The sequence below is a fragment of the Aquarana catesbeiana genome, linkage group LG08, assembly GCF_042186555.1.
Source record: "Aquarana catesbeiana isolate 2022-GZ linkage group LG08, ASM4218655v1, whole genome shotgun sequence".
Taxonomy (NCBI): Eukaryota; Metazoa; Chordata; class Amphibia; order Anura; family Ranidae; genus Aquarana; species Aquarana catesbeiana.
The window spans coordinates 272869665-272885147 of record NC_133331.1 but is presented as its reverse complement, the minus strand read 5'-3'; the positions used below and the strand labels follow the sequence as shown (position 1 = coordinate 272885147).

The following is a 15483-nucleotide window of genomic DNA, read 5'->3' as shown; positions in this document are numbered from 1 at the left end:
TACAAATGGAGGGAGACAACAGGAAGTGAGAGGAAATCTACCCCTAGGAAGGGAAATTCTCTCCTGTAAGATCTATTATGGGGAAAAGGTACCTCCGCTGATGCTTTATCACCAAGGCTTGTTTCCACAGCAACCCAAAATTTTCAAAATCCAATTGTCATTGGGACAGAAAGTGAGGTGAAATCTTCTGAAGAGGAGCACAGACAGCAAAACAAATGTTAAAGGGGTGATAACCCTTCCCTATGCTATCCAAAAAGCTTAAAAATATTTTTTTTGGCTGGCGCTACACTTAAAAAATGTACCTGTTCCGACTTACAAACAGATTAAACTTAAGAACAAACCTACAGTCCCTAACTTGTTTGTAACCCGGGGACTGCCTGTAAAGCCTCATACACACAATGAGAATATCAGACGAATGATTGGCCATTTTTTTTTTGCATGCTAGTCTCATATCGAAAACCAATAGATTGCTAAAGTTACAAAAATTCTCGTACGACAGAATACAACTTTGGAAGTGATGTAATGTATTGTACTGTAATTTACTCTTTTACTTCTGAGTATGAATGGCCTTGGTCACACAATTGTTTTTGTACAAATACCATACTGATTACACGAAAATCGTTTGCTCTGTTATTGAATAATTTTAATGCTTGTCCCTTCTGATAATTTCGCATGAACTGTTGTGATCAGCTCTCAAAAAGCCGCGTACTAATCAGATTAGCAGACGATCGCTCCGAAAGTGGTATTTTTCTTCTGATTTTCTCATCGTGTGTACTGGGCATAACTCAGCTAGTGCATTTACTATTACCCTTTCTACAGGGTGACAATGCTGCTGTCCAAATGTGTCTCCCACAGGCGTGCACAGCCTATTGCATTGGGGTGCGCACCTCAAAGCTCCAACATATATGTGTGACATATGTACCGGCCTCTTCCCCTCTCTCCATCCTGAACCAATGGGGGGAGCAAGGGAGCACACAGGGGGACACGGGCAGCAGAAAAAAGAGGAACATGGACAGGAGGGGTGGCATATATTGGTACTGACCCCCTGTATTTTCCTCAGCTGAATGTCGATGAGAGGGAAAGGAGGAGAAGCCTACTTTCAGCTGCTGCAGGAGGAAAGTACTGATCTGTTCCACTAAATTCTTTCCTGTCCAGGTTGTGGAAGTCAGCAAGGAAGGATCGCGGTTTACCTGCCAGCTGCCCGCAATTGACAGGTTGCCAACCTCAGCATTAAGGTGTGCCCAGGCCCATATTGCACACCCCTTGCGAATGCCAATGGTGTCTCCATTGCTCCTCCATGCAGAATGGGGACCCCTTAATGCAGCCACCACATATCTAAGGACTGGTACGCTGCAATACATATAATACATTTTTGTTCTCAGGTTTAGAAATACTTTCAATCCCTCAGTAGAAGTTGCCTTTAGAATACATTTAATGGACTTTTTAAGCTCCGGCACAGTTGTGAAGTTTAAAAAAATGTAAATAAAAAGCAGACCCATGAGGGAAGATCATGGATTATCTGTGAAATAGACAAAACAGTACAGAAAGAAAATATAATCAACTGCCAACTAAACATAGACGTAAACAACCCTGCTATCAGCAGAGGAGCTCCACTAAGGTGGAGGGGGTATGTACACATCAGGACACATAGAGTAATGTAGGAGGTTCGGCCTCTTGTCTGATTTCCATCTCCTACAGACATCGTGCCAACCAATATCTAGAACACAAAGCGGAGAGGGTTCATCTAAAATACATCACTACAAGACAGATCAGCTCGATTCACCCACCTAAGAAAGTGTCCGTATTCTGCATACAGTGTACCGGTACTACAGCTGCTGATGGTGGTGGCAGACATCTCTCCTTAAAGTTAAAAAATGTGACGGCACTAAGGCTAAAATAAATAAATACAATTCATCTACATATCACAAATAAATATTCATGTGAAAAATTGATGTGAATAAATGATTTATCACATGGATGTTCATTTGCGATACATAGATAAATTGTATTTATTTTATTTTATTTTCATTTGCACCTCGGCATTCTTTAAGCCTTTTTTTTATCAAAAAAAAAGGTTTTATTTTACAAGAAAATATAAAAGTACAAACATTAAAGCATAGAATCCATCTGCAGTAAGTAGACAATCAAAGATTCGTTTTACACTACATAAAAGTATGAGCTTGTTTGCAAAGAGTCCATACTATTCAAACAGTGGTATTTTCAGCTCAGGCAAAGTAACAATAAAAACCAAATAAACAGAAAAAAAAAAAAAAAACAGAACTCTTGCCGTGTACATATCTCATCCATACATAGGTATACAGTTCACCGAATCTGCCCTCTTCTATCTGACACAGCATGCATAGGGACATATGGCATTCTCAAGTTTGAAGTAGTCTGGTAAATATGAGCTGAGAGGGAGCCACCCCAGGAGTCTCCAGCCACTCCTGACAAATATTTTGAAATTTATGAGGGATTTTCCTGTGATGGTAAGTATTAGTAGACGGGGGATATAGTTACATTGTTACATAGTAGGTGAGGTTGAAAAAAGACATGACTCCATCAAGTCCAACCTATGTGTGTGATTATATGTCAGTATTACATTGTATATCCCTGTATGTTGAGGTCATTCAGATGCTTATCTAATAGTTTTTTGAAACCATTGATGCTCCCTGCTGAGACCACCGCCTGTGGAAGGGAATTCCACATCCTTGCCACTCTTATGCCCTGTACACATGACCGGTTTTGCCGTCGGAGTAAACTCCGAAGGTTTCTCTGACGGAACTCCGACGGAATTCCGCTCAAGTGGTCTTGCCTACACACAGTCACACCAAAGTCCGACTGTCCAGAACGCGGTGACGTACAACACGTATGACGGGACTAGAAAAGAGAAGTGCAATACCCGGTAGCCAATAGCTTCCATCTCGTACTTGCTTCAGAGCATGCGTCACTTTTGGTCCGTCGGAACAGCATACAGACGAGCGGGTTTCCCGATAGGAATTGGTTCTGTCGTAAATATTTAGAACATGTTCCATTTCTAGGTCCGTCAGAATTTTCGACAAAAAAAAAGTCCGATGAGGCCTACACACGATCGGAACAGACGATGAAAAGTTTCCGTCTGACTTTTTCTGTCGGACATTACGCTAGTGTGTACACGGCTTAACAGTAAAGAACTCTCTACGCAGTTTAAGGTTAAACCTCTTTTCTTCTCATTTTAATGAGTGGCCACATGTCTTGTTAAACTCCCTTCTGCGAAAAAGTTTTATCCCTATTGTGGGGTCACCAGTACGGTATTTGTATATTGAAATCATATCCCCTCTCAAGCGTCTCTTCTCCAGAGAGAATAAGTTCAGTGCTCGCAACCTTTCCTCATAACTAAGATCCTCCAGACCCTTTATTAGCTAAGTTGCCCTTCTTTGTACTCGCTCCATTTCCAGTACATCCTTCCTGAGGACTGGTGCCCAGAACTGGACAGCATACTCTAGGTGCGGCTGGACCAGAGTCTTGTAGAGCGGGAGAATTATCGTTTTATCCCTGGAATTAATCCCTTTTTAATGCTAATATTCTGTTTGCTTTGTTAGCAGCAGCTTGGCATTGCATGCCATTGCTGAGCCTATCATCTACTAGGACCCCCAGGTCCTTTTCCATCCTAGATTCCCCCAGAGGTTCTCCCCCCCCCCCCAGTGTATAGATTGCATTCATATTTTTGCCACCCAAATGCATTATTTTATATTTTTCTACATTGAACCTCATCTGCCATGTAGTTGCCCACCCCATTAATTTGATCAGATCTTTTTGTAAGGTTTCGACATCCTGCGGAGAAGTTATTTCCCTGCTTAACTTAGTATCGTCCGCAAATACAGAGATTGAACTGTTTATCCCATCCTCCAGGTGGTTTATAAAAAAATTAAATAGGATTGGTCCCAGCACAGAACCCTGGGGAACCCCAATACCCACCCCTGACCATTCCGAGTATTCCCCATTTATCACCACCCTCTGAACTCACCCTTGTAGCCAGTTTTCAATCCATGTACTCACCCTATGGTCCATGCCAATGGACCTTATATTGCACAGTAAACGTTTATGGGGAACTGTATCAAATGCTTTTGCAATAGTTCCTCTACCAAGCCACCCAAAATACACGTAACTGGATTAAAGTCAAGTTGAACCTGATATATATCATTAATTTATTTATTTATTTCAGGTACTTATATAGCGCCGTCAATTTACGCAGCGCTTTACATATTCATTGTACATTCACATCAGTCCCTACCCTCAAGGAGCTTACAATCTAAGATCCCTAACTCACATTCATACATACTAGGGACAATTTAGACAGGATCCAATTAACCTTCCAGCATGTCTTTGGAGTGTGGGAGGAAACCGGAGTACCTGGAGGAAACCCACACAGGCACAGGGAGAACATGCAAACTCCAGGCAGGTAGTGTCGTGGTTGGGATTCGAACCAGCGACCCTTCTTACTGCTAGGTGAGAGTGCTACCCACTAGACCACTGTGCCACCCCATTAATAAACTTGATAACATCCTGCCAGTATCTCACCAGTTTGGGACATTTCCAGAACATTTGAATTCGATTCTTTAAGCCTTTTAGTGACCGCAGTTGGGGAATGAATGTAGAAGGATATTGAGGTCCATTTGCCTTTTTTACTAGATGTCTCTCCTTGGCTACTAGACAGCTTATTCTGCTGACATCTCTACCACCGTGGTCAGCACCATGGAGTCCTGTAGGTGATTCAAATGATGGAGTCTTGTAGGTGATTTAAATGCCGACAGCACAAGAGTGCCTTGGCACTGCAAAAGTGATGTAGCTGTAATAAGCAATTAGGGGGGATTCAATAAATCCCTACAGACACTTTTCTGGCTATGGCCTATTTTAGATTCAAAAATCTCTGCCACCTGTATCCATAACTTTACTGACACTACAAATTCAGGTAGTTCTGACACACCAATTTCAAAAAGAATTACCTCCAGTTCATAGATAACAAAATTGGAGGTAATTAAGACCTACTCTAAGTTGGTGTACAGGGACAGGCAGAGTGCCCGTCTCTGTCCGCGTTGTAGCAGAGCGGCATATTTGCCACTGCTACCCTCTCCCTGTCACTGGTTGTTAAAGCGGACCTTCAGTCATGTTTTCATCTTTCCATCTATTAAATCTTCTGCTCTTGTTGTTTTAACTTTGGATAGTAAAACATTTTTTTCTGCCAGTAATTACCTTAGACAGCCCACTTCCTGTTTCTTGTAAGGAAAAAAGCCTAGGCGTATGACATTATGCACAGCTCTCTCTTGTGAGAGTTTGCCAGGAAGGGAGGGGGGGGGGGGGTGAGTGATAAGAGGGCCAATGAGAGCTGCAGGGCTGGAGGTGTGCCTCTCTGTGTGTGTAAATCCAGGAAGTGAACAGGCAGCAGCTTCAGCTGCCCACAGTTAAAATGGCTGCCGCCAGACTTAGTTGAGGGAGATTTCTGCAGCATATTTGGCAAGTACAGAATCACAGTATATATAAAATAATATGCAAAGTGGTTGGAGGGAAGCTTCAGAATGGCAAAGAGGTTTTTATTACAAATTATGTGTGCAGTTCTGCTTTAAGGACGCTGTCGGCTTCACAGCATGTTCATTCACTAATATGGGCTGCCTGACAGCAGCTCAGTGGTATGAAAGAAAAGTAAACGTAGGGCTCTTCACGCTGTGTGAATGAGCCCTAAGGCTTGGTTCACACTACAGCGGATGCAGGCTTTCTGCACTTTTCAGTGTGTTTCCCACATTACCTGTAGTCCAGTCTATTCATTTCAATGGGCTGCCCTACCCATAAGAAACACAGGGAGAAAAGTCCCCCACCCCTTTTGTAAATCTGCTGCCGTACCATGCGATTTGAACACAAATGCGGGGGGCATTAATAATTATTGGCACCACCACCAATACTTTTTCTAAAGAGCAGCATGTTCCTGTGCGTGTCGGGAATGGCTGACAAGCTCCGATATGATACAATTTTGTTTTAGGGGTTTATCTGCATTAGAAAGACAAATCAGGTCTCCTGCCCTGTCAGACTGGACTGTGCTGTGGAGCAAAGCTGTGTAAATCATAGAACTGGATGGCCAGAAATACAATGTTGACCATTCACTTAACCTGGCCATAGACAAAATTTGCACGGTTCAGCAGGACCAGCCACATTTTGATCAGTGTGGGGCCAACCCTGTTAGACAAAAGTTGACTGTTAATTAATATTCGCTATTGTCTTCCTGATTCTCCTCCCAGCCATTCAGGAAGCGGGTCCTGAGACCCATTACCTGATAGGCCGAGATAGGCCAATCCTATTGGCGGCCGAGGAGGAGGAGGAGGGAGGAGACGCAGGGGACGCTGCCGTGAGGCACCAGAAGAAGGATGTGTCGACCGTTGCCCGTCGCCCGGGGGGAAGCGCAACCTAGAAGTAGGATAATTTGCAGTGTTCAAGCATCATCCAGCATCAGGAGCTCCTGACTCCATACCAATTTCTCTTGTAGTATCAGAGAGGTCAAAAACCACTCATTTTCCACTGCAGACTACTCAACAATGACAGACTGGCTATAAAAAAGAAAAATAATCTGTACATAGTAGTTTGAAGCTGACCATACACTATTCAACTGATTGAATAATCTCCTTTAGATCTGCTAACAACTATATATCATAAAGGCCATGGGCTTCACGTAAAGTGCGTTAAAATCTACTGTATTTTGCTAGCTCAAATCAAAGGTAATCAAAACCCATTTTATATAGATAATAGAGTTCAATGGCAATGCAACAAAAACGCCATAAATGTTTTCCATGACTGATGTCAGCTGATCATATATTATTCATTCTGATTGTACAATCTCCTCAATGGTGGCCATACATAAATGATAAATGATTGATTTCTTTTTTTGATCAATCTTTTCTAATAGGAATAATCAATCTATAGTTGACAACCCATCCAATCAATATACACCACACAGAAGAAAACTGTAATCAATATTTGATTAATCAATTTGATTTTAATCAATATATCAAATCTTGCCATACACTAGTAGAATGTGGTCCTTGTTCAGGAAACGTCCATTCATTCCAAAACCGAATGCTAAAAGCAAATTCCATTTTTAAATACTTTTGAACGACATTCTTCAAGTCATCGAATGTACTGGGAATATTCGCACCAACAATTGTTTGAAAACCTGTGTGTATGGTCAGCTTTACAATCGTAAGTTAGCGATTGATTCTCTGTTTCCGACATGTAAAGCCATTATCTGATCAATCGAACTGTGATTGTATTCATGAACAAAGCATCTATGACCTGTTGATCAATGCAAAACTAGCAATTACTTCCAGTCCTGACCCAAAAGGTCAGTTTGATCGAATACAATCTAAATCAATCACAAGGGAAGTTAGGGGCAAATCAATTGTTTACAGATTTGATCTTCTTGATTGAATTGCACATTGATCCAATAATAAAACCAAAAGTGTGGCCCCATTAGATCTATACAGTGCAAGGATCTGCCTGACTGGATACAAATTGATTGGATAGTCTATAGGTCCTCTCAGATGACATCGTTTCAGTAAATCTAAGGTTGGTTTTACAGAGATTGTACGGTTACCTAGTAATGCTTATGATGCTCCCTTGTACGATATCCTTTAGATCTACCAATAACTTGACAACAATAAATTGATTGGCTAGGAGAGGTAGGTCCTCATATAACATAGTTTTGGTAAATCTAAACATGATTGTACAGAAATTGTATGGTTAGGTTGTAATATGGTGACCTTAAGCTGGCCATACACTACTCAATTGGATTGTACAATTTCCTTTAGATCTAACAACTATGTAATATAAGTACCTGTGTGATTTAATAGATATGGATTGGATAGCTTTGTTCTTATATTACATTGTTTTGATCAGTCTTGTATAATCAAATTGTACTGTGTATTGTCACCCCAAGTCTGGTACCCTGATGGATTTGGGATATGATGATAATGTACAGAGCGCAGGACCTACTGACAACTGTCACACGATCGCTCTGATTTCTATAAGGTGCTGCACATATTTATAATCCATAAACAAGGCTCATCTTTCCATTGATTCCCTGTATCCGGAATCAGGACCCCATCCACACACCGACCTGGGACTTACCTGGCTGTGCTCTGTAGCTCCTCACCGTGTTCCCATCCTGAGCTCTGCTGCCTTCCCGGCTGTACTTCTCATAGAGTCTCATCATGTGCATGGATAGGGGGTCTGTGGCTGGGTTCAGCATCCCTGCAGGAGAAGAGTCAGCAGCCTGGATCAGCTCCATAGACAGGAAGATCAGCATCATCCAGTGCAGGGACATGGCTTCAGATGTCACAGGAGGTCCTTCTCAAGTCCCTTTAAATATGTTCTATGACATAAATAGTAATCGCTTGTTGGATAAAGTCCCCCTGTGTCCCTCTCCTACCTGATCTCCTTCCTCCTGTGTGTCTCTCTATCTCCCTGGTGTCCTTGTCCTACCTGATCTCCCCCCTGATCTCCCCCCTGATCTCCCTATATCCCTATAGATCTCCTGTGTCTCTCCTGATATCTCTGTGTCCCCCTTGATATTCCTGTGCTGTGTCCCTCCTGCGTCCCTGTTGATCTCCAGTGACCCTCCTGTCTCCCTATTGATCTCCTGTGTCCCTATTGATCTCCTGTGTCCCTATGGATCTCCTGTGGTCCTGTAGATCTCCTGTGTCCCTATGGATCTCCTGTGGTCCTGTAGATCTCCTGTGTCCCTATGGATCTCCTGTGGTCCTGTAGATCCCCTGTGGTCCTATTGATCTCCCTGTGTCCCTATGGATCTCCTGTGGTCCTGTAGATCTCCTGTGTCCCTATGGATCTCCTGTGTCCCTATGGATCTCCTGTGGTCCTGTAGATCTCCAGTGTCCCTATTGATCTCCCTGTGTCCCTATGGATCTCCTGTGGTCCTGTAGATCTCCTGTGTCCCTATGGATCTCCTGTGGTCCTGTAGATCCCCTGTGGTCCTATTGATCTCCAGTGTCCCTGTGGATCTCCCTGAGTCCCTCCTGTCTCCTGTGTGTCTCTCTGACTCCCGGGTGTCACATTCAAAGCTCACTTTTCAGCTAAAACTCTAGACTTCCAGGGGGCGGGGCTCTAGTGAATTTTCCCAAGCCTAGCCCAATCACAACTGGCTTCTGGCTGACTGTGGCCAATCAGAGGGAGGCAGTGTTACAACTAGTTCACACATTCTAATACTGGATGCTTGAGCTAAACAGTGTGCTGGAAACCAAAATGTTATTAGAAATGATCCATGTTTGTATTGATACATCCAATATTAGGAGAATGTTTTTAATGTTACTACAAATGATCTGTGTTTATATAGAGAGAGAGAGAGAGAGAGAGAGAGAGAGAGATACATCAAATCTTATGAGAATGTTTTAACCTGCATTCACAGCAAAGCATATTCCTGGGGATTTCCAAGCCAACCCCGCTTCAATAATTGATCTACTTCTTTTCTGATCGCTCTCTTCTGAAAATCATTCTATAGTTGATAACCAATACAATCAATATACCACACATGGGGAAGTGGGTTTTGATCAATAGATGTGATCATACGTTACGATTACAGCTGGGGTGGGCTCTATCACACGGGTGTTGGTGGTGGGGGGGGGGGTGTTTTGGTAAAAATAGGCAACTAAGCTGTAGTTTTACCACCCACCTGAATCCTAACAATACACCCGGACAGGGCTGTGCACATGCTGTGGCATTTGTAACTTGGGCTGCAGAGCTTGACAGGCGTCACCACCTGTCAAACCTGACCATTGAGTTTATTGAGGATGCTCTGGAACCATGAACCAAACGCTTGGCTCGCAGTCGTGGCGCAGTCCCGCAATGTGCAACTGCCATTTGGCAATAAAGCAAAAAAATTAACAAAGAAATAGATATCAGGAGATGGTAATAACACCTCCTGAATGCCTGTCACCTGTTGCAATATCATCCTCTGAAAAGTGTTCAGCCGCAGATCACTCTTCAGAGGGCAGTAAGCATTACCGCTAATGTGAAAGAGACCTTACAGGTGTTTTTGCATGTGTATTATGTATGTATAATAATAATAATAATAATAATAAAGTGTATCAAGCTTCAGGAGTTTAAAGAAAAAATATATTATTGATGCGCTTAAACTAAATTAACAATTGGTGCACAGCTCTCCTTACACAGATATAATGAGTTGGTTCAGTAAGTAAGACCAACAAACCATAATCTTGCATGAAATCGCATAAAAAATAGCATGTGAAAGGACACATTAAAGATATGTGTATAAATATGCGTATATGGACTCAATGAATAATACCATCAAAAACATACATGCATAAATTTGCATGTGATAGCATGTGATTCAACTAATAAAAATTCAAGTGTTAAAACATGCACAAACCATAAAACAATATGTGTAGAATTATCCGTGTGCAAGTGTTGCCACTCATGAGCTAATATTCCAATGGACAATTCATATTAAGGGTATGTTGGAAAAATACTACCAATAATATAAATAGAGAAATATTCTTAAACACAAATACTAAAGTTTGACCCAATAGTTCATTAATAAGACAAGATGCAGGGGTTAAATATGTGATGATAATCATCGGTGCCTCCAGAATTACATTTCCTAAATATATGTAATAACTTGCGCTTTGTTTCAATTGTAGCGATCTCAGCAGCCAGATGAATCATGCAAAGTAAACAAAAATTATCATTGCGCAATGAACATAAGTGAACAACAGAGGGTGGTAATCACAGTAATGCACTCACATAGACCCAGTGTTATTCTGCATAATGGATGCAATCAGCTGCTTATGAGTGAGACTAGAAAAGCCGCTGCTGCCGTACTCGTATCTCGTAACAGCAGTGCTCGTCACTGGCTCCACCCACGCGTTACGTCACAGACCACGTGACTTTCCTTAGGCACAGTTAAGGCGGCACTGATAGGCACAGATAAGGCTGCAATGATGGGGACAGATAAGGTAGTACTGATGGGCACAGATAAGGCGGCACTGATGGCCACTGATAAGATGGCACTGATGGGCCCTGATGGGCACTGATAGGTACCACTGATAGATGGCACTGATGGGCACTGGTAGGTGACACTGATGGCCACTGGTAGGTGACACTGATGGGCAGCACTGTTGATGAGGCACTGATAGGTGTCACTGTGGGCACTGATGGGTGGCACTGTGGGCACTGGTAGTTGCCACTGGTGGGCACTGGTAGGTGACACTGATGGGCAGCACTGTTGATGAGGCACTGATAGGTGTCACTGTGGGCACTGATGGGTGGCACTGTGGGCACTGGTAGGTGGCGCTGGTGGGCACTGGTAGGTGGCACTGTTGTGTACTGCTAGGTGGCACTGGCAGGTGGCACAGGTGGGTATAGATGAGCTGGCGGCAGCTCTCCTTGATCCTGTGATCGACTTTTCTTTTCCTCCTCACGCTGTCAGCGCGAGAACAAAAAATAGTAGATTACCAGCTCTGTTTACATCACATGATCTGCTGTCATTGGCTGACAGCTGATTACGTGGTAAGGGGTCGCGATCGACCCCTTACTCAGATCTGTGATCAGCCGAGGCTCATAGACTTGCTGATCACAGAGCGTGCCGCTCGGGCACGGGAGGACGTCAATAGACGTACTCCCCGCAAAGTAGGTCCACGCTGTAGCCGTCATTCAGCTATAGCACGGATCTGAACAAGTTAAAGGGCAAGATCATCTTTTCACAAAAAGTGAATCAAAGCTGGCCGGAACAAAATTCAAACAGTTCAGCAAGAACCGGTTGAACTTTGATGAGTGTGTGGCCATCCCCGCTCAGTAGAAATCAATTGTTTGATCGGCTTCTATCAAATGGACATGCTGAAAAACTTTTCTAGATCAGCGGCTGTAGCCAATCAGCTGCAGATGCTGATCAGTGTATTCTAACAGCTGTCAAAATACAATCTTCAGGCAGGGAGATAGATTCCTCCATTAATCTCACTTATGTGGATGGAGAAATCTTTAGTGTATGGCCAGCTTTACTCCAAATATCTTGGCCATCCCTCTGGACCTTGCTGCACATTGCGGCCATGATGCCCCTTGCTGTCAGTATAGGGGTCTGTACACTGCAATACACCTCCCCAGAGCGAGAACCATGCTGACCAATGAGAAGCACACCTGAGGCTTCTTCTTCCTGTAAGGTTTCCCAGAAGAAAGAAAAGCTTCTTATTGGTCAGTGCGGTAACCTGGTTGCGCAGACCAACGAGCCATTGTGAGAATTGTGATGAATATTCACTCCAGGGCTCTGTATTGTGGTGTACAGACTGCTACCCCGACCGCGCAGGGCATCGTGGCCTCTATGTGCAGTGGGGTCTGGAAGGGTTGGCCATGGTATTTGGAGTTAGTTCACCTTTTCATTTTTTAAAAAAGGTGAAGTTACCCTTTAAGTGGGCTTTAATGCCCTGGAGGCAGCATGGCTTCTGTATCATGTGACCTCTGTGATTAGCTCTCACTGCGGTTAATTGATTGGGAGCCAGTCCTCCTGGCTCCTGATTAGAAGCCTTAACCAAGAGCTGTGGATGATTGCTTGGACAGTGTGCTGGGAGCGAGTGCGTAAATGATTGCGGGTGCCCTCTGTACAAAATCTCATGCCGCCATGGATGCATATGTAAGGGGGGGCTGGGCATTTAAATGGTTGTAAATTGTTGTATTTTTTTAAATTAAAATAATAAACATGGTATACTTACCTGCTCTGTGTAATGGTACTGCACAGAGCAGCCCCAATCCTCCTCTTATGGGGTCTTGGTTCCTCCTTTTCTCTGTGTGGCAGGGGCTCCTTCACACCAGTGAGCCACACTGAACTTACAGCCACTGATGTGCACTGTGAGATGCATTGCTGATGTGCGAATCTTTTTTTTTTTCACAGAACTTTATTGAAATGTTACAAAACAACATTTTAATACAGTTATTTTACCTCAGCGGCTGCGATGTGGTGGTTTTGCATCACAACCCGTTGCACTAAAAAAAAAAAAAGTATGCCCCTGGTGTGTGCTGTAGGGCACAGCGTCGATGTGAAGATTCCAGGGCATTACACTGTTTACCTTTTTTTTCCCCATGAAGTGTCACTTCAATATAGTTCTACTCACCACAGCAATGTGGCAATGGGGTGGTTGGCATTGCAACCCACTGCCCTGAAAACATGACAGGCATGTAGTATGTTTTTTCAGCACATACCACAACAATCCTTGAAAACAAAGTATTTTTCCTCGGCTCTGTTTGGGACATCTGGTAATAGCGGCAATCGTAGCCCCAGCGCATGTGGTGTGAATGGATCCTAAGGCCACTTTCACACTGAGGCATTTTACAGGCGTTTTTGCGCTAAAATTAGCGCTGAAAAGCGCCTGTAAACTGCCTCTTTTGCAGTCCCAGTGTGAAGGCCTGAGTGCTTTCACATTGGAGCGGTGCGCTTGCAGGAAAGGAAACAAAGTCCTGCAAGCAGCGTCTTTGGGGTGGTTTAGGAGTGGTGAATACAGCGCTCCCAAAACCATTGAAATCAATGGCCAGCGCTACCGAAGCACCTGCAAATCGCTTCAGCAGCAGCGCTTTGCGGGCACTTTTAACCCTTTTTCGACCGCTAGCGGGGGTTAAAAGCGACCCGCTAGCGGGCAAAAAGCACTGCTAACACGACGGTAAAGCGCCGCTAAAACTAGCAGCGCTTTACCGCTAACGAGGCCGCCGATTCAGTGTGAAAGTGGCCTAAGGGTTCGTTCACACCAGATGCGCTAATGTTCATTTGGCAACAAATAAAAAATAAAAAAAGGTTCATTTTAATGCAGTCCACACCAGTGTGTTGCAATGCCTTGCATTTTCCCAGTGCTGAAAAAAAGTACAGCATGCACTACCTGTTTATCAGCACAGCGCATTACAATGCGTTCAATTGCACGCAAATGCGCGTAAGTGCAACTCCCTGCAAAGCAAATCAAGGTAAACAAAGCAAAAAAAAAATGTAAAAAAACAAACGCAACACATGTAAAATGCACACCAATGCATTACAACGCCTTTCAAAAAAGCACTGCAACGTGCATGCGTGGTGCTGTGAATGGGCCCTAATTGTAGCTAGGTAGGGTGAAGTTACTCTTTAATAGATTGCAGCATTCATTTTCTTTTTTAAAAAAAAATAAAATAAATGTAAATAATTCATTAAATAAAGCGTGCTTTATTTTACTTGGTGATTCTGTCAGTGAGACACTTCCAGTTCTAGGGTGACAAAACTCACTCACCTTTCTCAATCAGGACAAACCTCTTCTACTGTCTACTGTTATAACATAGAGAAGTGTTCGGTAATCCTCAGAGAACAATGTAAGTGATATCAGTCAATTTCCTGTGCTGTCTGTGTTATCAGCTCACAAGATTTTTGGCAGGATCAACAGGCATTTTTTGAACCTATAATATGATGTTTTTCTTATATTTAACAGACATTAAGGGGCCAAATAAGAAAAGTTTATTGTTAGGGTTTACATACACTTAGGGGTTGATTTACTAAAGGGAAAAAAGTGCTGCCCTCTTCAAGAGCAGTTGCTCCAGAGCTTGGTAAATGAGCAGAAGCTCTGCTGACTTCTATCATCCAATCATGTGCAAGCAAAAATGCATTTTTTTTTTTTATTTTCCTTGCACGGGATTGGGTACTCTTTGCAAAGTGAAGCCTTACCTCATTTACTAAGCTCTGGAGCAACTGCACTTGCAGAGAGCACAGTTTTTTTTGCATTTAGTAAATCAACCCCTTAGTATGAAGAGTTTCAGCAAACATTTCCAAGGCATAGACAAAGCAGTTTACCTTATGTCCTATTGTTTTAGTGCACTGCTTTGGCATGTGCTGACATGTTTGACTTTTACACAATGCAGCACGTTTTGACCTGCGACAACACATCACAACTCTTTACATCTAGAGGCAAAGAGATTTAATCTCCAAATACGGAAAGGTTTCTTCACAGTAAGAGCTGTTAAAATGTGGAATAGACTCCCTCGAGAGCTGGTTCTGGCCAGCTCAGTAGATTGCTTTAAAAAAGGCCTGGATTTTTTCCTTAATGTACAGAATATAACTTGGTACGGACATTTAGAGGTAAAGTTGATCCAGGGAATATCCGATTGCCTCTCGGGGGGATCAGGAAGGAATTTTTTTCCCTGCTGTAGCAAATTGGATCATGCTTTGCTGGGGTTTTTCGCCTTCCTCTGGATCAACTGTGGGTATAGGATTGTGTATATGGGATTGTATGATTTTTTTTTTTCTCTTTTATTGGTTAAACTAGATGGACTTGTGTCTTTTTCAACCAGACTAAACTATGTAACTATGTAACAATGCACAACCTGTAATGCCAAGAGGCCACATGTATGCATCCATAGGGAATGTCTTTCTGTGTTGCGAAAACTTCACTGTGCGCTTCCAACACAGTAACTAAAGTGTCATGGAAAGTCCCG

The 15483-nt window shown here is 43.0% G+C and overlaps 1 protein-coding gene across 1 annotated transcript in view; it reads right to left on the bottom strand.

Annotated features, from left to right (window-relative positions):
* The window catches only part of GDF10 (growth differentiation factor 10), a 38428-nt gene extending 29322 nt beyond the window's left edge, over nucleotides 1–9106 (bottom strand). Inside the window, exon 1 of the mRNA XM_073597281.1 lies at nucleotides 8149–9106. Coding sequence (XP_073453382.1) covers nucleotides 8149–8344 — 196 coding nt within the window. The 5' untranslated portion in view covers nucleotides 8345–9106. The remainder of the gene's footprint in view (nucleotides 1–8148) is intronic.
* Nucleotides 9107–15483: the final 6377 nt, after the last annotated feature.